The sequence below is a fragment of the Triticum dicoccoides genome, chromosome 3B (assembly GCF_002162155.2).
Source record: "Triticum dicoccoides isolate Atlit2015 ecotype Zavitan chromosome 3B, WEW_v2.0, whole genome shotgun sequence".
In the NCBI taxonomy this organism is placed as follows: Eukaryota; Viridiplantae; Streptophyta; class Magnoliopsida; order Poales; family Poaceae; genus Triticum; species Triticum dicoccoides.
The window spans coordinates 220,742,462-220,768,944 of NC_041385.1; the positions used below are offsets into that span (position 1 = coordinate 220,742,462).

At 43.6% G+C, this 26,483-nt stretch overlaps 1 protein-coding gene and 1 pseudogene across 1 annotated transcript; one reads left to right on the forward strand and one right to left on the reverse strand.

Moving 5' to 3' along the window:
• Positions 1–18,414: 18,414 nt before the first annotated feature.
• LOC119279480 (signaling peptide TAXIMIN 2-like) lies at positions 18,415–18,932 on the reverse strand. The gene is made up of 2 exons (XM_037560704.1): positions 18,808–18,932; positions 18,415–18,647 (listed from the first exon to the last, which is right to left on the reverse strand). The coding sequence occupies exons 1-2, from the start codon at positions 18,930–18,932 to the stop codon at positions 18,524–18,526; spliced, it is 249 nt and encodes an 82-aa protein (XP_037416601.1). The 3' UTR covers positions 18,415–18,523.
• Positions 18,933–19,236: 304 nt separating this feature from the next.
• Positions 19,237–20,376, forward strand: LOC119279481 (annotated as a pseudogene).
• Positions 20,377–26,483: the final 6,107 nt, after the last annotated feature.

Sequence of the window (26,483 nt, forward strand, 5' to 3'; positions counted from 1 at the left end):
TTTAACATGTTCCTCTTTGTTTATTCTGTATTTAGTACGTACAGTATGTTCCTTGTCAGGAAGGGGAGCAGGGACATTTGCAGTCAACAACTAATAGAGCTGACCTGTACGTGATCAATAGGCTTTCAATTACTAGTGGCAATACAACACTGTATTTTCAAGCCAGATCCACTTTCCCGATTTATATATCATGGTTATGGTGTACCCCTTTTATGTACACTATGATCTGCCTAGTTGTTGTGTGCTCTTGTTATCATGGTTTGGCAATAAACTCTCTATACAGTATATTATGAACCTATCATCTACCAACTATCCTTACTTCTGGAGCCTATTTTTGTGTGTACTTGTGCCAGATTATATAAATGCACGCACCATATTACAGCACACATGAGCTCTCTCATCAGAATCCAGTGATAGCACACAAGTGTTTACAAGGGAGCCCCTATATTAGAATATCATCTGCATTACAAAGATAATCTCACAACTATTTATGTTTTCATGGTTCTCCGATATTATACGTAATTACAGTGAATATCAGAATTCGCACATCAGAAGAATATTGTGGAACACTGCAATGACTTACAAAATTGGCACCAAGGCATTGAGTGCCATTCTAGATGCAATGAAACTCATACGCTCCCCACCTATAGATTCTTGTTCAGAATATGATCCTAATGACTATTCTAACCTCGAGGAGTCAAAGGCAGATGGCCTGTCTTGTTCACCCATCAAGGTGCATGTTCTAATTTGGCAAGGTTTTATTGATTGCACGTATCTTCCATATGTTGTCTTGCATTTCTTCTACTTTGTTGCACCGCCATCTACTTAGTTTAGTCATCATATATGTCGAGATGCCATGCCCATCCATTATCAATACATATTCCATCTATCATCATACCATGTTGATACGTCCATTTTGCATCATGCTTTTATATCAATATTTATTGCATTATGGGCTGTTATTACACATTATATCTCAATACTTATGGCTATTCTCCCTTATTTTACAAGGTTTACCATGAAGAGGGGGAATGCCGGCAGCTGGAATTCTGGCTGGAAAAGGAGCAAACGTTGGAAACCTATTCTGCACAACTCCAAAAGACCTGAGACTCCACGAAACAACTTTTTAGATTTAATAAGAATTTTTGGGCAAAAGAAATAGGCCAGGGGGCCCACACCCTGTCCAGGAGACAGGGGGCGCCCCCCCTAGGGCGCGCCCCTATCTCCTGGGCTCCCTGGTGGGCCTCCGACGTCCATCTTCTGCTATATGAAGGGTATTCCCCTGGAAAAAATCGTGGGCAAGCTTACGGGACGAAACTCCGCCGCCACGAGGTGGAACCTTGGCGGAATCAATCAAGGGCTCTGGCAGAGCTGTTCTGCCGGGGACACTTCCCTCCGGGAGGGGGAAATCATCACAAATGTCATCACAAACGATCCTCTCATCGGGAGGGGGTCAATATCCATCAACATCTTTACCAGCACCATCTCATCTCAAAACCCTAGTTCATCTCTTGTATCCAATCTTGTATCAAAACCACAAATTGGTACCTGTGGGTTGCTAGTAGTGTTGATTAATCCTTGTAGTTGATGCTATTTGGTTTACTTGGTGGAAGATCATATGTTCAGATCCTTTATGCATATTATTACCCCTCTGATTATGAACATGAATATTCTTTGTGAGTAGTTACGTTTGTTCCTGAGGACATGGGTGAAGTCTTGCTATTAGTAGTCATGTGAATTTGGTATTCGTTCGATATTTTGATGAGATGTATGTTGTCTCTCCTTTAGTGGTGTTATGTGAACGTCGACTACATGACACTTCACCATTATTTTGGCCTAGAGGAAGGCATAGGGAAGTAATAAGTAGATGATGGGTTGCTAGAGTGACAGAAGTTTAAACCCTAGTTTATGTGTTGCTTCATTAGGGGTTGATATGGACCCATATGTTTAATGTTGTGGTTAGGTTTACCTTAATACTCCTTTTTGTAGTTGCGGATGCTTGCAATAGGGGTTAATCATAAGTGGGATGCTTGTCCATGTTAGGGTAGTACCCAAGTACCGGTCCACCCACATATCAAATTATCAAAGTACCGAACGCGAATCTTATGAACATGATGAAAACTAGCTTGACGATAATTCCCAATGTGTCCTCGGGAGCTCCTTCTTCATTATTAGAATTTGTCCAGGCTTATCCTTTGCTACACAAAGGATTGGGCCACCTTGCTGCACTTTATTTACTTTATTTACTTTTTGCTCGTTACTATTTATCTTATCACAAAACTATCTATCACCTACTATTTCAGTGCTTGCGGAGAAAACCTTACTGAAAACCGCTTATCATTTCCTTCTGCTCCTCGTTGGGTTCGACACTCTTACTTATCGAAAGGACTACGATAGATCCCCTATACTTGTGGGTCATCAAGACTCTTTTTTGGCGCCGTTGCCGGGGAGTGTAGCGCTCTTGGTGAGTGGAACTTGGTAAGGAAACATTTATATAGTGTGCTGAAATTTTCTGTTACTTGTCACTATGGAAACTAGTCCTTTGAGGGGATTGTTTGGGGTATCTTCACCCCAACCAGAAGAGCAAAGAGATGCTCCTCAACCTACTGAACCTTATGAAAATATTCACTTTGAGATTCCTTCGGGTATGATAGAAAAACTGCTAGCTAATCCTTTTGCAGGAGACGGAACATTGCATCCCGACTTACACCTCATCTTTGTGGATGAAGTTTGTGGATTATTTAAGCTTGCAGGTATTCCCGATGATGTTGTCAAAAGGAAGGTCTTCCCTTTATCTTTGAAGGGAGATGCAATAACATGGTATAGTCTATGTGATGATACGAAATATTGGAATTATAAGCGATTGAAGTTGGAATTTCACCAGAAGTTCTGTCCTATGCATCTTGTTCATCGTGATCGTAATTACATATACAATTTCTGGCCTCGCGAAGGAGAAAGCATAGCTCAAGCTTGGGGGAGGCTTAAGTCAATGTTGTATTCATGCCCCAATCATGAGCTCTCTCGGGAAATGATTATTCAGAATTTTTATGCTCGGCTTTCTCTTGATAATCGCAACCTGCTTGATACTTTCTGTGCTGGTTCCTATATGCTGAAGACTATTGATTTCAAATGGGACTTATTGGAAAGAATTAAATGCAACTCTGAAGATTGGGGTTCCGACGATGGTAAGGAGTCAGGTATGACACCTAAGTTTGATTGTGTTAAATCTTTTATGGATACCGATGCTTTCCGTGGATTTACCTCTAAGTATGGACTTGACTCTGAGATAGTAGCTACTTTTTCTGAAACTTTTGCTACTCACATTGATCTCCCTAAAGAGAAGTGGTTTCAATATAATCCTCCTGTTGAAGTGAAAGTAGTTGCACCTATTACAGTCGAAGAGAAGACTATTACATATAGTGACCCTATTATTCCTACTGCTTATGTTGAAAAACCTCCTTTTCCTGTTAGAATAAAAGATCATGCTAAAGCTTCGACTGTTGTTCGTAAGAGCAATGTTAGAACTTATATACCTCCTGAGAAAATCAAAGTTGAACCTAATGTTGCTATTGTTAAAGATCTCTTGTCTGATAATATTGATGGGCATGTTATTTATTTCTGTGATGAAACTGCTAGAATTGCCAAACCTTGTGCTAAAGATAAACATAGACCTGTGGTAGGCATACCTGTTATTTTTGTTAAAATAGGAGATCATTGTTATCATGGCTTATGTGATATGGGTGCTAGTGCTAGTGCAATACCTATTGACTTATATAATGAAATTAAGCACGATATTGCACCTGCTGAGTTAGAAGATATTGATGTCACAATTAAACTTGCCAATAGAGATACTATTTCACCAATGGGTATTGTTAGAGATGTTGAAGTCTTGTGTGGGAAAACCAAATATCCTGCTGATTTTCTTGTTCTTGGCTCCCCACAAGATAGCTTTTGTCCCATTATATTTGGTAGACCCTTCTTGAACACCGTTAATGCTAGGATAGATTGCGAAAAGGATGTAGTTACAATTGGTCTAGGTGCTATGTCTCATGAGTTCAACTTTTCTAAATTTTGTAGACAACACCGTGAAGAGGAACCATCTAGTAAGGATGAAATTATTGGTCTTGCTTCCATTGTTGTTCCTCCAACTGATCCGTTAGAACAATATTTGCTAGACCATGAAAATGATATGTTTATGAAGGAAAGGGAAGAAATAGATGAAGTGTTCCTTAAACAAGAACCTATGCTGAAACATAACCTTCCCGTTGAAATTCTTGGGGATCCCCCTCCACCCAAGGGTGATCCCGTGTTTGAACTCAAACCATTACCTGATAATCTTAAGTATGCTTATCTTGATGAAAAAGAAATATATCTTGTTATTATTAGTGCTAACCTTTCAGAGAAAGAAGAAGAAAGATTATTGAAAACTCTGAAGAAGCACCGAGCTGATATTGGATATACTCTAGATGATCTTAAGGGCATTAGCCCCACATTATGTCAACACAAAATCTCAGTGGAAAAAGATGCCAACCCAGTTAGAGATCCTCAAAGACGATTAAATCCCAAAATGAAGGAAGTGGTAAGAAAGGAGATACTAAAACTCCTTGAGGCAGGTATTATTTATCCCGTTGCTGATAGTGAATGGGTAAGCCCTGTCCATTGTGTCCCCAAAAAGGGAGGTATTACCGTTGTTCCTAATGATAAAGATGAATTGATCCTGCAAAGAATTATTACAGGTTATAGGATGGTAATTGATTTCCGTAAGTTAAATAAAGCCACTAAGCATTACCCTTTACCTTTTCTTGATCAAATGCTAGAAAGGTTATCCAAACACACACATTTTTGCTTTCTAGACGGTTATTATGGCTTCTCTCAAATACCTGTTTCAGCAGGGATCAATCTAAAACTACTTTTACTTGCCATTTTGGTACTTTTGCTTATAGACGTATGCCTTTTGGTTTATGTAATGCACCTGCTACCTTTCAAAGATGCATGATGGCTATATTTTCTGATTTTTGTGAAAAGATTTGTGAGGTATTCATGGATGACTTCTCCGACTATGGATCCTCTTTTGATGATTGTTTGAGCAACCTTGATCGAGTTTTGCAGAGATGCAAAGACACTAGTCTCGTCCTGAATTGGGAAAAGTGTGACTTTATGGTTAATGAAGGCATTGTCTTGGGGCACAAGATCTCCGAGAGAGGTATTGAAGTTGATAAAGCCAAAGTTGATGCTATTGAAAAGATGCCATGTCCCAAGGACATAAAATGTATAAGAAGTTTCCTTGGTCATGCCGGTTTTTATAGGAGGTTTGTTAAGGACTTTTCTAAAATCTCTAGGCCTCTGATTAATTTATTTCAAAAAGATATTCCTTTTGTCTTTGATGATGATTGTGTAGAAGCATTTGAAACACTTAAGAAGGCTTTGATCACTGCACCTATTGTTCAGCCACCTGATTGGAATTTACCTTTTGAAATTATGTGCGATGCTAGTGATTATGCTGTAGGTACTGTTTTAGGGCAAAGAGTCGATAAGAAATTGAATGTTATCCAGTATGCTAGTAAGACTCTTGATACTGCCCAGAGAAATTATGCTACACTGAAAAAGAATTCTTAGCGGTTGTGTTTGCATGTGATAAGTTTAGACCTTATATTGTTGATTCCAAAGTTACTGTTCATATTGATCATGTTGCTACTAAATACCTTATGGAAAAGAAAGATGCTAAGCCTAGACTCATTAGATGGGTTCTCTTGCTCCAAGAATTTGACTTGCATATTATTGATAGAAAGGGAGCTAAGAACCCCGTTGCAGACAACTTGTCTAGGCTAGAGAATGTTCTTGATGACCCACTGCCTATTAATGATAGTTTTCCTGATGAACAATTAGCGGTTGTCAATACTTCTCGTACTGCTCCTTGGTATGCAGATTATGCTAATTACATTGTTGCTAAATATATACCTCCTAGTTTCACATACCAGCAAAAGAAAAAGTTCTTTTATGATTTAAGACATTACTTCTGGGATGATCCACACCTTTATAAAGAAGGAGTAGATGGTATTATTAGACGTTGTGTGCCTGAGCATGAACAGGAACAAATACTACGCAAGTATCACTGCGAATCCTATGGAGGACACCACGCTGGAGATAGAACTGCACACAAGGTACTACAATCTGGTTTTTATTGGCCTACTCTTTTCAAAGATGCTCGTAAGTTTGTCGTATCTTGTGATGAATGTCAAAGAATAGGTAACATTAGTAGATGTCAAGAAATGCCTATGAACTATTCTCTTGTTATTGAACCGTTTGATGTATGGGGCTTTGATTATATGGGACCTTTTCCTGCCTCCAATGGTTATACACATATTTTAGTTGCTCTTGATTACGTTACTAAGTGGGTAGAAGCTATTCCAACTAGTAGTGTTGATCATAACACTTCTATTGAAATGCTTAAAGAAGTTATTTTTCCGAGGTTTTGAGTCCCTAGATATCTTATGACTGATGGTGGTTCACACTTTATTCATGGTGCTTTCCGTAAGATGCTTGCTAAGTATGATGTCAATCATAGAATCGCATCTCCTTATCACCCGCAGTCTAGTGGTCAAGTAGAGTTGAGCAATAGAGAGCTCAAATTAATTTTGCAAAAAAATGTGAATAGATCTAGAAAGAATTGGTCCAAAAAACTTGATGATGCATTATGGGCCTATAGAACTGCATACAAAAATCCTATGGGTATGTCTCCAAATAAGATGGTTTATGGAAAAGCATGTCATTTACCTCTTGAACTTGAACATAAAGCATATTGGGCTATTAAAGAGCTCAATTATGACTTCAAACTTGCCAGTGAGAAGAGGTTATTTGATATTAGCTCACTTGATGAATGGAGAACCCAAGCATATGAGAATGCTAAGCTTTTGAAAGAAAAAGTCAAACGCTGGCATGATAAGAGGATACAGAAGCGTGAGTTTAACGTAGGAGATTATGTGTTATTGTTCAACTCTCGTTTAAGATTTTTTGCAGGAAAACTTCTCTCCAAATGGGAAGGTCCCTAGGTTATCGAGGAGGTCTATCATTCTGGTGCTATAAAATCAACAACTTCGAGGGCACAAACCCGAGGGTGGTAAATGGTCAAAGAATTAAACATTATATTTCAGGTAATCCTATCAATGTTGAAACTAATATTACTGAAACCATAACCCCTGAGGAATACATAAAAGACACTTTCCAGAATGTTCCAGACTCCTAAAAGGCATAGGTATGTGGTACGGTAAGTAAACCGACTCCAAAACAACTATAATGGCAATTTCTATCAGTTTTGGATTATTTAAGGATTTTAGGAAGAAAGAAATAGTCCGAAAGGGACACGAGGCTCCCACGAGAGAGGAGGGTGCGCCCCCCTATGTAGGGTGCACCCCCTGTCTCGTGGGCACCTTGTGTGCCTCCCGGGCTCTGTTTTCTTGTATGTTACGTATTTTGGTCGGTAAAAATTAATTATATATACTCCCGAAGGTTTTGACCACCGTATCACGCAAATATCCTCTGTTTTCGTTTCGAGTTGTTTCCGTTGCAGATTTAGAGCACCATGACTTATCCCTCCTCCAACAACGAAGACAAGGATGCTTGGCTATTGAAGATAGAGTTGAAAAGAGAGGAACCAGAGGATATCAATAAGGATGAAGGCATCAAGAATGCCATGGAGGCTCAAGCTTCGGTGGTAAAAGAAGAAGACATCCCCCAACCTTTACCTAACCTTTTCACTCCAACAGAAATTGAAGCTTTCAAGATGATTGAGTTAGCCCGCATACAGAACAAGTACCTCATAGAGGAGAATATTTTGTTGAAAGATCATATTGCTGGGCTCAAGGGCATTATCCGTAAGTTGGAGGAGCTTTTACACTCGATGTGCGATTATCCATCGTCATCATCACCACCTCCATCACCTCCGAAGAACTAATCACATTGGTATGGGCACTCCCCTTGGCAACGGCCAAGCTTGGGGGAGGTGCCCCGGTATCGTATCACCATCACACTCCTATTTTTACCGGTTTATTTAGTTCGATCCTTTTAGTAGTCTCTTGATCTATTAGTAGTTGAAGTTTTGATATGAAGTAGTTTTGAGTTTTTCGTTGTGATCTCTTTTTGTAATCGAGTCTGTGTGCTATCTATAATAAAGATTAGTGTTGAGTCAAGGGCTTTGCTATGTTGCTATGATCTTGAAAAAGTAGAAAGAACAAAAGAGTTCATATTGATCTTATGGATAGTGATAACTTCACACATAGAAAGTATGAGGCATAAAAATTGTTGAGAGTTGATGAACGTAGCCTTGGTCATCGTTGCAATTAATAGGAAGTGATAAGGAAAGAGGGGTTCACATATAAATATATTATCTTGGACATCTTTTATGATTGTGAACCTTGCATTAAGTATGACATGCTAAAAGAGTTGACGTTGGACAAGGAAGACAACATGGTTTATGTTTTCTGACACCTCAGTTAAAGTATATTTTCATTGACCTTCCAAACATGTTGAGCTTGCCTTTCCCTCTCATGCTAGCCAAATTCCTTGCACCAAGTAGAGATACTACTTGTGCTTCCAAATATCCTTAAACCCAGTTTTGCCATGAGAGTCCACCATACCTACCCATGGATTGAGTAAGATCCTTCAAGTAAGTTGTCATCAGTGCAAGCAATACAAATTGCTCTCTAAATATCTATGACTTATTAGTGTAGAGAAAATAAGCTTTGTACGAACTTGTTGTGGAAGTAATAAAAGCGACGGACTGCATAATAAAGGTCCACATACAGGGGGCAATATAAAGTGACGTTCTTTTGCATTAAGATTTCGTGCATCAACCCTAAACGCACATGACAACCTCTGCTTCCCTCTGTGAAGAGCCTATCTTTTACTTTATGTTTTTACTTTATGCTTGAGTCAAGGTGATTCTCACATTTCCCTTTTTATTTTTATCCTTTGGCAAGCTCCTCGTGTTTGAAAGATCATGATACATATATCCAATTGGATGTAAGTTGGCATAGGCTATTATTGTTGACATCACCTAAAGGTGAATATGTTGGGAGGCAACACAATAAGCCCCTATCTTTCTCAGTGTCCGGCTGAAACTCTATAACCACAAGTATTGCGTGAGTGTTAACAAATATAGGGGACTACGAGATAGTTCAGTATGTGAGCTTGCTGAAAAGCTCTATTATTGACTCTTTCTGATGTTACGATAAATTGCAATTGCTTCAATGACTGAGATTATAGTTTGTTAGTTCCCAATGAAGTTTTTGTACCATACTTGACATTGTGAATTGCTTATTACTTGAACATAGGAAATCATATGACAAAATCCATATATGTTGCTGTTATTAGAATGATCATGATGCCCTCATGTCTGTATTTTATTTTTATCGACACCTCTATCTCTAAACATGTTGACATATTTTTTGATTTCGGCTTCCGCTTGAGGACAAGCGAGGTCTAAGCTTGGGGGAGTTGATACGTCCATTTTGCATCATGCTTTTATATCAATATTTATTGCATTATGGGCTGTTATTACACATTATATCTCAATACTTATGGCTATTCTCCCTTATTTTACAAGGTTTACCATGAAGAGGGGGAATGCCGGAAGCTGGAATTCTGGCTGGAAAAGGAGCAAACGTTGGAAACCTATTCTGCACAACTCCAAAAGACCAGAGACTCCACGAAACAACTTTGTAGATTTAATAAGAATTTTTGGGCAAAAGAAACAGGCCAGGGGGCCCACACCCTGTCCAGGAGACAGGGGCGCCCCCCCCCCCCCTAGGCGCGCCCCCTATCTCCTGGGCTCCCTGGTGGGCCTCCGACGTCCATCTTCTACTATATGAAGGGTTTTCCCCTGGAAAAAATCGTGGGTAAGCTTACGGGATGAAACTCCGCCGTCACGAGGCGGAACCTTGGCGGAATCAATCTAGGGCTCTGGCGGAGCTGTTCTGCCGGGGACACTTCCCTCCGGGAGGGGGAAATCATCACCAACGTCATCACCAATGATCCTCTCATCGGGAGGGGGTCAATCTCCATCAACATCTTCACCAGCACCATCTCATCTCAAAACCCTAGTTCATCTCTTGTATCCAATCTTGTATCAAAACCACAAATTGGTACCTGTGGGTTGCTAGTAGTGTTGATTACTCCTTGTAGTTGATGCTATTTGGTTTACTTGGTGGAAGATCATATGTTCAGATCCTTTATGCATATTATTACCCCTCTGATTATGAACATGAATATGCTTTGTGAGTAGTTACATTTGTTCCTGAGGACATGGGTGAAGTCTTGCTATTAGTAGTCATGTGAATTTGGTATTCGTTTGATATTTTGATGAGATGTATGTTGTCTCTCCTCTAGTGGTGTTATGTGAACGTCGACTACATGACACTTCACCATTATTTGGGCCTAGAGGAAGGCATAGGGAAGTAATAAGTAGATGATGGGTTGCTAGAGTGACAGAAGCTTAAACACTAGTTTATGCGTTGCTTCGTTAGGGGTTGATATGGACCCATATGTTTAATGTTGTGGTTAGGTTTACCTTAATACTCCTTTTTGTAGTTGCGGATGCTTGCAATAGGGGTTAATCATAAGTGGGATGATTGTCCATGTTAGGGAAGTACCCAAGTACCGGTCCACCCACATATCAAATTATCAAAGTACCGAACGCGAATCTTATGAACGTGATGAAAACTAGCTTGACGATAATTCCCAATGTGTCCTCGGGAGCTCCTTCTTCATTATTAGAATTTTTCCAGGCTTATCCTTTGCTACATAAAGGATTGGGACACCTTTCTGCACTTTATTTACTTTATTTACTTTTTGCTCGTTACTATTTATCTTATCACAAAACTATCTATCACCTACTATTTCAGTGCTTGCAGAGAAAACCTTACTGAAAACCGCTTATCATTTCCTTCTGCTCCTCGTTGGGTTCGACACTCTTACTTATCGAAAGGACTATGATAGATCCCCTATACTTGTGGGTCATCACATGTTTTTCCACTCAAATGTTGTTCTTGTGCATCAGACATAAAAAAGGAAGAGGGTGATTGCCGAACCTGAAGGAGCACCAGCAAAGTCCTTGGAAAACGTGGTTGTGCCAGAGAAGTCAGACAGCACCCCACTTATATTGGATGTACAACCAGTGACACAAAATGTAGGACCGACTCCAGCAGACCGTACCCATACTTCACTTTCCACACCACTAGCCCCACCACACAGGACCTACACTCCAGCAAAAGGTATGTCGATTTCAGTTGCCATAGCACCAGCCGTACCACAGAAAAATCCCACTCCAGCAAAAAGTACAGCAAGTCCACCGGCCGAAGACCTATCCCAACTCCAGAGACGGCCAATTCTTGTAGATTGGAACCCCATTCCAGTTATTCCTAGTTTAAAAGACAATGTTTTCAATGTTGTTAGGGACTACGTGCATATATTCCCATCATGTGAAGATTATAGTGAAGACAAACACCATTTTCACATCTTCCTGTTCCACTTACGTGTAAGTGCTATTATTCATGGTGATTATTTTCCTATTTTCTGCTGATTGAACACATCAATGATTTACATTACATTGTTGTAACTAGGCGAGGGTCAATCTGGATAGTCATGACGAGCAAAGCTTGCTTGCGCTTTTCAAGGAAGCATTGCAGCAGTATCGGTGTTACTTGAGGAAATCACACTTTGACGGCAAGTCTATAAAAGAATTTCCGGTGAAGTCTCCTATGCTAAATTTAGAAGACATTGAATGGAAAAACCTTGTTATGCACTGGTCTCGTCCCGAGGATGAGGTACTGTCTATGATGTCGCATGACAATTTGAACTTCTACTTTTCCGCATGTGCCTTATGGATCTTTTTTGCAGGAAATCTGCTCGAAAAAGAATTTTGTTTTGAAAAGAACGACAGGATATCGCAAATATGCTGCCCGCTGCTTTGCTCTTGTTAGTACTTGTTGTCCTGTATCACTGTACTTGCATACATATCTGGTTCATTATGTGACAGCAGTATGCATGATAGCTTGCTTATCAATTGTTCGCTCCAAATTATCTGATCTGTATGAATGGTTACATTAGTGTAGAATATATCCAATGCCAATGAAATTTTTTAGCTCTGCATTGTTCTTGTAAGTACCTGTTGTCCTTTATCAGTGTACTTATATTGACAGGTAGTTGTTCATTTACCATCACTCTGCGGCTTATTTTCCTTTGCCCTCCATTTTCTACACATAAGATCTATATTTACTCTTACCATAAGGTTGGATAACACCGATGGTACTCAAGAAGTTTAACTCTGCATTGCTCTTGGCTGTACCTTTTGCCTGTATCGCTGTACTTACATTATAGCTACTTGGTTATGTAGCATCACTCTTCATCTTATCTTAAATATTCTCCTTTTTTTCTTATATTGTCACATCTATATTTACTCTTAACGAAATGTAGAATAAAGGCAATGCTTATGAAGAAGATTCTGTGGTAAACTTCTTGAATTGCCCCCCCCCCCCATCAGAATGGACAAGGGCTTTATAGAGCCTGCCTTCACCAATAATGTAAGTTTGTCCTTCTCAAGCCTTCAAACTTTGTTGTGTATATTTGGTTAGGCATGACTGCAACGGCTGTTTATTTTTGGTGTTTGCATCAAATTGCATGTTTAAAGTTTATTATGTAGTTCATAAACAAAAGTTTGTCCTTCTCAATTTAAGTTTTCAGTTGTACAACCAAGTTCCTTCTTCATGCCATGTAAATTAAACTATACAAAGCAAGTGATCTTATTTTGCCAATCAGAAATGGGATAAATTGACAGCACACTAACCATTGATACTTATGAGTTCTTGATCTGTAATTCAGTGGTGTCGTGAAGCTGCCAACTCCTTCACAATGTCATTTCCTGCCATGTCTTGGCCTGAACAATACCATATTGTGTTAATGCTATTTTAAACTTTGTCACTTTATTCGTCAGTAAGAAATGTGATGAATTGTCAGCACTAATACTTATATGTGCAAAACCTGTCATCTGTCTGCTTGTTTATCTTTCAGAGTGAGGAGGATATAAGTGTCAAACAAGTGCAGTCTCATCAGCTTGCTCAGCTGCTTGCACTACAGCTCTCGAGCAGGGCTAACCTTTCTTGAACTCTATTGAAGTGTTGTAGGTTTTGTATATTATTTTATCGGCATGTTTAATTGCACTGCTGGCGATCTTTGATGCCCAGTGTATGTAATCTGCTGCCTGCTTGTGCTTTATTATCATAGTGGCGAACTTTGATGCCCAGTGGATGTAATATGTCGTAATTTCTTTATTGTATAGTCTAGGTTTTTTTCTTATTCATGATGATGTAGTTATTTTACTGTATTTATATCCTATCTTCGCAGTAAACCAGCCAAACTGTAAAATTACGGTACATAATCGGGCCGTCATGTAAATCACTATGTATGATCCGCATCATGGGCCCCATCATCTTGGTCCGTTAACAGGCCTAAATGTAAACTGGCCCACTAGTAGATTCGGGCCTTTAATAGGCCGAGTAAACCGCTGGCCCTATTTTCCCAAGAAAACTCAATGGGCTTTTAGGCTGAAAAGTAGGTTGGGCCTGAAACGTGCCGAACAGCTCACGGGCCGGCAGCAGGCCGAAATAGACCCCGGCCCATGATTGTGCCAATCAAATCATGGGCTTATAACAGGCCAAAATTGTCTGGTCCTTATTTTGCCCAATCAGATTATTGGTTGTGAGCAGGCCGGATGCAAACGGGGTCGTAGTTAAGCCCAACTATATGACGGACTTTTAACAGGCCAAAATATATATAGGGCCAAAATGTTAAACGGGCCTTTAACAGGACGAAACTAATATCAGGCCGAATTAATAAATGGCCCTTTATCAAGTGGGCCCAAAAGCATAGCGTCCAGCTGACGGGCCGAATCTGATATGGGCCATAATTTAGCCCAAAGCCTCTCAAAGGGTCGGACCTGATCTGGGCCGTAATTTGGCCCAGAACGTGGTAGGCTTTTTAACAGGCCGGATCTCATATGGGCCTTTATTAGGCCCGGACGTGGCAGGCTGTTAATGGACCGAATCAAATATGGGCTGACATTTGGCCCAAAACATGGCAGCCTGTTAATGGGCCGGCCTACTAGTGTCATCAAAATCTTTTGGGCCTTCAGCTGGGTCGGCCCATTATGGTCGGCAGAATCTCGTCGGCCTTTAGCTGGGCCGGCCCATTATGGTCTGCAATGTCTTGTGGTCCTTTAGTTGGGCCGGCCCATTATGGATGCAAAATCTTGCGGGCCTTTAGCTGGGTCGGCCTATTATGGCCTGCAAAAACTTGTGGGCCTTTAGCTGGCCCGGCCCATTATGGTCTGCAAAATCTCATGGGCCTTTTGCTAGGCCGGCCCATTATGGACCGCAAAATCTTGTGGGCCTTTAGTTGGGCTGGCCCATTTAAACTTTATGGGCCACTTTTGGGCCGGTCCACGTGTCAACATTTCATAAGCGCATCTCGCCCATTGGATGAGTGACACCTGTGCCAACGGGGAGCTGACACCTGTTTCCTCCAGCCAATGATGATTTTACACGTGGAAAATACCCATTGGTCTGGGATGTTAACGGGTTATCGGATCCAAAACCGGACCTAATAGCTTAACGGCGTTCCGTTACGATGGATGCCACGTGTCGGTCACCCTTGATGAAAGCACTTCTGTGACGCGCGATGATGATAATTTTGGTAATGTCATGGAACACTTCTACGACAGCACATGTATGACTATCTTGATTCTGTCATAAAATCGTCATGGATGTACAGCATGACAAAAAACGCGACCTACTGTGACAAACACGTATCATCACCGAAGTGTATTTTTTTGTAGTGCATAAGTGCATATGGTCCAAGTAGAGAAAGTATGTTAGCTCATGCCTCTCCCTCATATAAAATTACAAGAATGATAACCGGTACTTGTTATCGATTGCCTAGGGACAATTCCGCAAATCCTACCACCACTTTTCCACACTCGCTTTATTTACTTTTTGCACTTTTATTTAACATCACCTAACTTTTATCTTCCCGTTCTTTATTATCTTGCAAACCTTTCCTACTACACCTACAAAGTACTTCTAGTTTCATACTTGTTCTAGGTAAAGCAAACGTCAAGTTTGCGTAGAGTTGTATCGATGGTCGATAGAACTTGAGGGAATATTTGTTCTGCCTTTAGCTCCTTGTTGGGTTCAACACTCTTATTTATCAAAGAAAGATACAAACAATCCCCTATACTTGTGGGTTATCAATATCCTGCAGGATCTTCTCCTAGATGGAGGTCTTGGCCTCCAATGGAGTAGTGGTCTCTCTCTCTCTCAAGAGTAGAGATAGGTAGGAGAAAAGCTCACATACAAATGAGCTATCATATTTGCTAACCCTAGCTAAGAGGAGGTAGGGGGTATTTATAGTCTAAGTGGGCGAAAGGGTAAGTGGGAAGGGATACAAGGCCAAAGGCCCGCAGCTGCGCACTGGCAGTTACCAGACTTCTGGTCGTTGTCGGACGTCCGTCGGCTCGTGAGGGACCGGACGTCCGGCGGGTGTTGGAAGTCCGTCGTTTTGCTTCGGGATAGGTGGCACCAGATTTCCAGTAAGTGTCGGACGTCCGGTGCCTGGGACTTGTCGGACGTCCGGTGTTCGTCGGTCATCCGGCGGCTGTAGCACGAGTCGCCCGGGGTACTTCTGGCTGGCTTGGGTGTGGGCGTGCCGGACGCCTGGTGGACGCCGGTCGTCCATGCGCTGAAGAGGGTCGGACGTCCGGTGGCTTCCGGTCGTCCGGTCGTTGTAGACTCCGCAGCTCCTTCTTCTTCCGTCTTCGCTTCCACACTTCCCCCGCAGATGGTGTAGGTGTTCCTTGGCGCTTGCACTCCTCCTCGTCGTCCGTGAAGCTCCGGCAATACCTATGCATGCACATGAGTGGAGTGTCAAGTAGTATATTATCCTGGAAGGGGTCAAGTGAGCACGTGTAAAGGAGATGATTCACCTTTGTGTATGTGAAGTAGATGTGGCATGTGTTACTTGCCAAACAGACTCTTGACATGGTGATGTCCGTAGGATGCTCCGCATCAAAATGTTTTCTAGGAGAGAGAAAGAAGATGCAAGGCAAATCGAAAACATGGAGTTTTAGAAAAATGTTAGAATCCTCAAAAATATGGAGTAAAGGATCTGATAGGAAATTTCAGAACTAAACATACAATCCAAAGGGCAGCACTAAAAAGTTTCATGTACGATTCTATTCCTATTAAGTTCATGTAAAATATCGTTGTTCCAAAAGGGCCTTACTCATCTGAAATTCAATTTGGCTCCCGTGAGCACATGCTCCTGTGCGCGAAAAATAATTTTTAAAATGTCAAAAAAAATCCAACATTTTTTATGTATTTATAATCACACCCAAATGCTACTTGCAAAGTTTTAGGCAAAAGGTTAAACATTTTGGCTTGTAAAAAAACAAATTGAGCATCAAATGTTACCCAAAAATGTCATAGTAAATTTGTGTTTTTTTCACCGACGACACAATAATGCTTGGCTTCACATGAAATTTGTCAAGCCTGCTTGTGACACAACACAAATATCCATAAAAAATTCAGAATAAAAAACATTTTATCACTTTTTTAAAGGTGCTGTTCACCAGGGAGCAAATGCTCTCAGGAGCCAAAACGGCATGCCCCTTCTTCGTCGAGACAAAGGCAAAATCTTTGCCTCAACGCATTGATTAAGACAGGTTTAGAGATATAACAAAGACCGACAAAAAGACGGTCTGGAGCATCTAGTCTACTCTTGCGACATTAAAGAACTCAAACGCTTGGCACCCGCCAACCCTCAAAGTGTTGCCTCGGCCTTGACACATTTCTATAAAACCTTGCATTTCTCTCGTTTCAAATCACCCATGATACCAACATGACAAGGGAAGCGATGTCTTTCTTAACGTTGGCGTGGACGTTAACCATGTGGTGCCACCAAGCCTTAACGGATCCGAAATTGTCCATGCACCGGTGTTAACCTGAATGAATCCCATCCGAGCTTTGATCTCCGCCTAAATGCACGGTGTGTATCTGCACTTAAAATGACGTGGACCGCGGTCTCCGGCTCTCTTTTGCATAACTGGGGTAGCCCTCAATTTAGCCATCCTCTCCTTTGCAACATGTCGGTCATCTACACCCAGTCCTGTTACGATGGGTCACGCAAAAAAATTGTGCTTCGATGGTTCCCAGTTGTTCCAAACAGCCGGCTTCATGTGAGAGGCCGCCAAATCCTCTAGCTGGGCCTTCTATGCGAAATAGCTTCCAAGTAACCAGTGGTTGGGGCCTGCATTAGCGGGCCGCTTAAGAAAAAGTTGTGCACATCTTCATTTTAAATTTAAAAAAACATTCTCAGTGGACATCATGTCCATCAAAAGAAAAAAAAAGTCTAGAAAAACTTTTATCCAAAAAATAAAAAAGCCTAACTTTCATAAAAAAACAATCTAAAAAAATCAAAAACTTTTTCACCACGGCCAACCAGTATGCGCCACGTGACATAGCTGGTTGGCCACCTTTCTACCACGCCTTAATGTGTTTAATTTCATCAACACCGCCTCGTCAAGGTGGACCTCTTGAGGCCAACCCAAAGATTGTAAGAGTATATATAACCATGATTGGTTAATTTTGATCCCCAAACATCCGTGGATGTGCACCGTCAGTGACCGGACGTGTCCGTTTTGAGTCTTCATTTATGCATGCATGCAACCATCTCCTCTACAACCTTCCTAATTGTCCAGTCAAATGCATATGATTGATGGGCATGAAGAAAGAAAGACAAAAGTGGTACGAGGTAGGCCGCATCCTACATGAAGGGCTACCGAACATCCCATATCCTCCACACATATGAGTTGGGTATAGGGATTTGTGGATTTATGGGACATGTCCGCACAAAGTGAGGGTTGTGGTTGGGTGACTTTTGTCCTCCTTTCACCTGTCCGGACAGTGACCAAGTTGCCTGATTAGACGTTTGAGAGGTCCGGTTGTAGATGCCAAGACTACAAAATGTGTTGCACCCTAAAAGACCGGAGCTCATGTTAACTTTTGCAATCGTTCATTTCCCCTTTTAACCATCCAGATTCATATAGGAATCTACAGAACATAGTCATCGATTTTTGAAGGTAGATACTAGTTCGTTTCCCCTTTTAACCATCCAGATTCATATACGAATCTACATAACATAGTCATCGATTTTTCAAGGTACATATTTTCTCCGTCCGAAAATATTTGTTATCAAAATGTACATACATAAGTTGTGTCAGGGTCATGAAAAGCATCGTCCTAAACTGTCTCGAGAAAGAACATGTTTTGCCTCTACGGCGTCGCTTTATTTATTAGGTGAGACGTGGGAAGCAGAAACACGATGATATCATATCTCTGGCCTCTCGTTCAGCAAGCATGCATATAAAACTGAAAACAAGATAACAACATTTACTACTCCAGAAGGACAATTGACGAGCCTAGCAGGGGATCTGCCTGATAAACCAGCGGATGACCTTGACGGGCATCTGGACGAGGCCCACCGCCAGGTTCGCCGCCGCCGCGCAGCACACGCAGCACGGGCACACGCAGCTCAGCGCCGACCTACAAAGAGAAAGAGGAGTTCAGAGACACACTCACGTTATGGTGGTGACAAAAGTCGACGCAGAGAAACCAAAGTCTAAGCCAATGTCGCAAGCACCCAGAAGTTCGGGCTGGCATGCATGAGGGTCGAGGGAGTAGCCAGGAAGAGACGCGCACGCACCCGAGGATCCAGACGACGGCGCCGGCGAGCGAGAGCACTAACGCGAGGGCGGCGAACGGCAGGCCGATCAGGAGCCCCAGCGGCCGGCACTGCCAGCCGTCGTCGTCGCGGTCATCCGCCTCCATTGATCGATCTCTGGCTCCTCCAGCCGGTTGTTCCTACGCAGCGCCCTTCGTAGGTGCGTGTGCGAACTGGGAAGTTGGAAGCAAGTCCGAAACCGAAACCAAACGGTTGGTAAATAACGCTGTGAATTGAACTCGAACTGCCAGCACCGAATACGTGCGGGGCGGGGGAGCTCCACTCCGGAGAGTGGAGCGGAACCGAACGGGCAGCGTGCGTGGCAGTCCTTTTTTTCCCCGCCAACCACAGCCTTTGGTATGTTATATGCTTAACTGTTCTTACCAAAGCGCAGAAGCTCATCACGAGGTCGGTTGCCAGGTCCGCCTGGGATCCGGGTGTGCCTGCACGCACGATTACGAAAACAAAATGAATCCGATTTCGCCTCCTACAGTGTTTACTCCGGTGCGTGGCTTTAAGAGGCGGAGATCGCCGCCCTGGTTTTTACTTGCGCATACTGATTCAATCCCGAGTTTCCCCGGTCTCGAGTTTGCGAGGCGATCCGCTCCTGCTCAGAGCACGCGGCGGACATGGCGGCGTGCACAGTGCCGTACGCACAGGGGCAAGGCCATGAACTGCAGCAAGATTTCGACTACTTCTTGGTAGTGGACTTCGAGGCGACGTGCCAGAAAGACGCGCGGATCTACCCGCAGGAGATCATCGAGTTCCCCGCGGTCCTCGTCGACGCCGCCACCGGCCGCCTCGAGTCCGCGTTTCGCCGCTACATCCGCCCGAAGCACCACCCTGTGCTGACCCAGTTCTGCAGGGACCTCACCGGCATCCAGCAGGAGGACGTCGACGGCGGCGTGGATCTCGGCCAGGCGCTCCGGCTGCACGGCGCCTGGCTGAGGGCGGCGACGACGGGGGCAGGGACCAAGCGATCCGGCGGCCGCTTGGCGGTCGTTACATGGGGAGACTGGGATTGCCGCACCATGCTCGAGTTCGAGTGCCGCTTCAAGGGCATCGAGAAGCCCTCCTACTTCGATCGCTGGATCAACCTGAGGGTCCCCTTCCAGGCGGCGCTCGGCGGCGGAGGGCGGGTCAACCTGCAGGAGGCGGTCCGGGCGGCGGGACTGGACTGGGAGGGCCGCCTGCACTGCGGGCATTGACGACGCGCGCAACACGGCGCGGCTTCTTGTCGAGCTCATGCTGCGCGGGGTCAAGATGAGCATTACTGGCTCGCTGGCGCTGCCACGGCCGATCCAGCAGCAGCCGCCTCACATAAGCCCTTTCGGTGGCTCCTCAGCGCTGGCGCCGCCGCCCATCCGGCAGCAGCAGCCGCCGCAGCCTCACGTAAGCACCTGCGGTGGCTCGTCTGTGGCGTGCTTCTGCTACTGCGGCCAGCGGGTGGCGGCCAGAGGAGGTGTGGTGTCGGTGCCAGGACCGATGCAGGGGAAGTGCTTCTTTGCGTGCGTCAATGGGAGCCGTGTGCTGTTAGTGTGTAGCAACTGAACGAGCCACGACATGAGTCTGAGATTCTATATGGACTAGCATAATACGGTCGTTGCCAACGATGTTTGACGAAACAAACCATGTACAAACTCTTCAAATAATAATTTATATATGCTCTTCATTTTACTATATGCAGAATAGAGCAATCTAGAATCAGACATAGCTATCCTTTAAGAAAAGCAATTCCCGTGCATGGGTCAGCCATTTGATTTAGATGGAGATGCAGGCACATCTCTTCTATCTGTATTTCACCCATCTAGTCATATCATGTCACTTAATCATATGGTCTATGCATCTACTCTCTGCCATCCGGCCCACAGACCACAAACCCATGCTTTTTCATGTCAGTTCGAAGTTTGAAATCACTTTATCTTATAAACAAAAAGCCCGATTTAGCTTTCGTTTTAATATTTATGTTCCTGCTGACGAGGACTTCTAAACAAGATCCCTCTTGAATATATTTTGATAATTTTTAAAATTTAATATTTGAAACATAATGAAATCTGATGAAAGATGGTAAAACTCCATGAAACATGGTGTGAAACTCTATTATATAGTTTGCGAAACTTTTTTCATGGCAATTTGTTTCTATTGAGAAACACAATGATGCAATCTACAACATTGTATATAGTTTTGATCAAAATTCGTATTTAAAAAATTATTGAAACATATTCATGATTAATCTTGTTTAAAACATCTCTTAACAGGACTCCAAATATGTAAACAAATCAGAGATCAAAATTTTCATTCAAAAGCTACGTGGTTTTAAAATTTTGGACTCAACTTAAAATGTATGGATTAATACGAGGAAAGAAAGAATCTAGGTGGGGTCATAGGGTGGTGTGATTATCATAGGTAGTACAGTGGGCACTCTGCATGCATGGGATATCCCGAGCATGGTAGAAAAACCATTCTCGCTATCTGTCGCATATTCGTTTTCATAGAGATCTTCAAAAGTGTTAGATGAACAATGAAGCCACTTGTTTAGTGAAAATAAATAATACAGAAGAGTGATAATTATGAACAAGAATAATTCTTAGTTCAACATCAACAAGCATCTATAATTTATCCTTTATTAATTTTGTCTGGACGAGAACTAGTGGAGCTCATTCATCCGGCCTTCATAGGCGGCATGTTGTTATACCATATACAAAAATATATAGTTCATCACAGAGGGGTTCCATCGTGGCAGCATGCCACCAAGACATAACATGTGTCATGTCGGAGGCTCTTCAAGCCTTGGTTTCTTTGTTGGAGGCTCTTCGATTAGTTCAGCGCGCTCGGTAGCTATTCAAAAACATCGCCCAACTACATTAATATCAACCAAAAAATGTAATAATGCATGTCAAAGAAATATGCATGGTTCATCATGTGAGGATGCACATTAATTGTAATAGCACATGTTGTAAGTCGTAGTTAACTTGGACATAGAACTGCAGACCGTAAACATATTCAGAGTCAAAAGAAGATTGCCACCTTGGCGCGGCGGGCTTGCTTGCCAACACGCACAAGCATCGATGGGACAATGCACGCGGTACCGTCGAGCTTGCTTAGAGCATCTCCAACAGCCGCGCTAAACAAGTGTCGCGCCGCAAATTTGGCCATTTTAGCGTGTGCGCAACCCGGCGGGTGGCTCCAGCGGGCGCGCAATAACCGCGCGCGCGGTATAAGGAGTTGGGCGCGCGGTCGGTTTCGCTATCTCGCGCTGTGTATTTGGGGCGCCCGCTTCCGCGCGCGGCACACTCGAGTGCTCGTGCCGCACTCTCTCCTCTCCGCCTCCTACGCCCCGCGCGCGCCGGGGCAGACGAACTGCACCCATGGACGCACGCACCGGCACCCCGCTCACCCCATCCTATAGCCGCGACCCCTCCTCCGCTGCCGCCGCCGCCGCAAACCCTAGCGTGGGGGGCGTTGGCCTCGCCTCCGCCGGAGCTCCGCCAACCATCGGCCTCGCGCGTGGCCTCTTCATGCCGCCGCGGATGACCTCGGCGGCCGGTGGCGTCGCGCCGGCGCCGGCCCGAGCCGCCGCCCCCTCCTCGAAGCTCCCCAATGCGGAGCGGCCAAAGAAGGGCAAGACATCGGCGAAGAAGAACAAGGCGGCGGACGGCTCCGGCACCTCGAAGGCGATGAGGAAGAAGCTTGCAGGGCGTGCGACGGGCGCGGCGGCTACCGAAGCGCCGGCGAGCTCACTCGTTGAGCCGGCGGCCGACGCGCACAACATGTTCGACGAAATGCCCCCAAGGTAGAAATTTTTTCCAACTTTTCTTTTCTTGTTATTTTTTCAATGCATTCATATAGATAGCTTATTTGCATTGTTCAAAAAACTTTGTAGTCTCAACGATGATGCATACATGTCAACTATGGGTGTTGGCTCCAACAATTCGCATTGGTCTCAAACCAATGACATCCATTTCAAAGACCATGAGTTCGAGGTGGATGAGGAGGGTGAGGGCATTGTCGACGCGCCGAAAGGAAGAGCGGGCAATTACACCAACACCGATGACATCTTACTATGCAATACTTGGTTGCAAGTGTCGAGGGATCCATCCGTTGGAGGTGATCAAAGTAGAGATGCTTATTGGGGGCGGATGAAAGAACACTTTGATGCTCACAACGTGAGTGGAATTGACCGCTCCGAGAGATCACTTCGGTCCCGATGGTCGACAATCAACTCGGATTATCAAAAGTGGGCGGCCGCACAAAGGGCGGTTGACAAGTTGAACCCAAGTGGCACAAATGAGGACGATAGAGTAAGTGGCATTTCATACATGTTCATCATACTTGTTGTCGGTGTTCGAAGTGCTAACTTGCTTTGTTTTCTTGTAGTACAACATTGCACAAAACTTGTTCAAAGAAGAGGAGAGGAAAACCAAGAAGGGGAAGATCAAGAAAGGAAGGGTCTTTACCTTGCCTCATTGCTACAAATTGTTGAAGGATGATGAGAAATGGAAGAAGCGTGAAGATTTGGATGATTTGCATTTGAGCAACAAACGCAAGCGAACAATTGAGTTGAATGATGATGATGAGGAGGAGGAGGATGATGCATCAAGTGATGAAGGCAAGAGAAGCCCCACACCCAACTCGGTTTCATACTCGAAGCCAAAACGGCGGGATGGGTGCAAGAAAGACAAAACCGAAAAGAAGAAGAGGAAAGGAGATGATGAGCTCAAAAATGCTATGGAAGCTATTGTGAAGGCAAGAAAAGAAGCCAACGAGGTGAGGAAAATGGCAAGGAACCAAGATGCCGCGGCCGAAGAGAGGAGGTTGGAGGCCGAGGAGAGGAGGGTGGCCGCCGAGGAGAGGAAAGTGGCATTGGATGAGAGGAAGTTGGCCATGGAGGAGCGAGCCAAGTTGTTGGAATGGGAGAAGCACTTGTTCTTCTTGGACACATCTAACCTAAATGAGGCGCAAAAGGAGTTTGTCAATCTTTCCCGTGAAGAAGTGTTGATCCAAAAAAGAGCCATGATTCGCGCAATGGGTGGCGGTGGCATTGGCGGTGGCCTTGGCGGCATGGGTGGCGGTGGCCTTGGCGCCATGGGTGGCATGGGTGGCTTTGGAGGTACCATGGGCGGTTTAGGTGCCATGGGAGGCATGGGTGCACCTCCGGCCGCCATGGGAGGCATGGGTGTCTTTGGAGCACCCCCCCCCAACGCTATGGCCACCATGGGAGGCATGAGTTTTGCTTCTCTCATGGGAGGCATGGGTGCACCTCCGGCCGCCATGGGTGGAATGTCTTTCGATGTGCCTTCTCACACACATTCCCATAAAGATGCCGTTGAAGATCTTGCCAACACCGTCGGAGCTTCACGTGATGTGGTGCATGATGAGGAGAGGGAGGAAGATTCATTTTCAGAGGCGGAAGAATCGTCTTCGGAAGATGAGGACAAAGACGAGGAAAAGGATTGATGTGTCTTTCGTTTGTGTCTTGAACTTGGTTTGCATTTTGAACTTGGTTGGATGAACTTGTGGGCATGATTTTAAACTTGTGGGCATGAACTTTTATTCATCAACTTGTTTGTGTGAAATTTTATATGTCATGTTCATTTCATTTTGAATGTTTCAAATTCATTTTGTGTCCAAAATGCCATATATGCAATTCCCAGGCGAGTCGCGCGGGCTGCATTTTTTGCACGCTGCTGGAGCGGCGCTGATGACCCACAAGTACAGGGGATCTATCTTAGTCCTTTCGATAAGTAAGAGTGTCGAACCCAACGAGGAGCAGAAGGAAATGATAAGCGGTTTTCAGCAAGGTATTCTCTGCAAGTACTGAAATAAGTGGTAACAGATAGTTTCGTGATAGGATAAATTGTAGCGAGCAACAAGTAACAAAAGTAAATACAATGCAGCAAGGTGGCCCAATCCTTTTTGTAGCAAAGGACAAGCCTGGACAAACTCTTATAATAGGAAAAGCGCTCCGTCAAGCTAGTTTTCATCACGCTCATATGATTCGCGTTCGGTACTTTGATAATTTGATATGTGGGTGGACCGGTGCTTGGGTGTTGTTCTTACTTGAACAAGCATCCCACTTATGATTAACCTCTATTGCAAGCATCCGCAACTACAACAAAAGTATTAAGGTAAACCTAACCATAGCATGAAACATATGGATCCAAATCAGTCCCTTACGAAGCAACGCATAAACTAGGGTTTAAGCTTCTGTCACTCTAGCAACCCATCATCTACTTATTACTTCCCAATGCCTTCCTCTAGGCCCAAATAATGGTGAAGTGTTATGTAGTCGACGTTCACATAACACCACTAGAGGTTAGACAACATACATCTTATCAAAATATCGAACGAATACCAAATTTACATGACTACTAATAGCAAGACTTCTCCCTTGTCCTTAGGAACAAACGTAACTACTCACAAAGCATATTCATGTTCATAATCAGAGGGGTAATAATGTGCATAAAGGGTCTGAACATATGATCTTCCACCAAATAAACCAACTAGCATCAACTACAAGGAGTAATCAACACTACTAGCAACCTACTAGCACCAATCCAGGACTTGGAGACAAGAATTGGATACAAGAGATGAACTAGGGTTTGGAGATGAGATGGTGCTGGTGAAGATGTTGATGGAGATTGCCCTCTTCCGATGAGAGGAGCGTTGGTGATGACGATGGTGATGATTTCCCCCTCCCGGAGGGAAGTGTCTCCGGCAGAACAGCTCTGCCGGAGCCCTAGATTGGTTCCGCCAAGGTTCCGCCTCGTGGCGGCGGAGTCTCGTCCCGAAAGGTTGCCTTATATTTTTTTCTCATCGAAAGACTTCATATAGGAGAAGATGGGCGTCGGAGAGCAACCAGGGGGCCTACGAGGTAGGGGGCGCGCCCCCCACCCTCGTGAGCTGGGTATGGGCCCCCTGGCCTTCATCTTTGGCGACGATTTTTCTTTCTTTATTTTAAGATATTCTGTGGAGTTTCAGGACTTTTGGAGTTGCGCATAATAGGCCTCCAATATTTGCTCCTTTTCCAGCCCAGAATTCCAGCTGCCGGCATTCTCCCTCTTCATGTAAACCTTGTAAAATAAGAGAGAATAGCCATAAGTATTGTGACATAACGTGAAATAATAGCCCATAATGCAATAAGTATTGATATAAAAGCATGATGCAGAATGGACGTATCAACTCCCCCAAGCTTAGACCTCGCTTGTCCTCAAGCGAAAAGCTGATAACAATAAATATGTCCTCATGTTTAGAGGTAGAGGCGTCGATAAAAATAAAATACGGACATGAAGGCATCATGATTATTTCATAACAACAACATATATAGATTTTGTCATATGATTACTTATGTTCAAGTGATGATCTTTTCACAAAGCCAAAGTATGAATCAGAAACCTTATTGAGCACCAACAATTATAATCTCAGTCATTGAAGCAATTGCATTTTATCATAACATCGGAAAGAGTTTATGTCACAGCTTAAAAGCAAGTCCACATACTCAACTATCACTTAGTCCTTCATAATTGCTAACACTCACGCAATACTTGTGGTTATGAAGTTTTAATCGGACACAGAGAAAGATAGGGGCTTATAGTTTTGCCCCACAACCTTTTACCTCAAGGGTAATGTCAACAATAATAATTCATGCTCCCCCACAT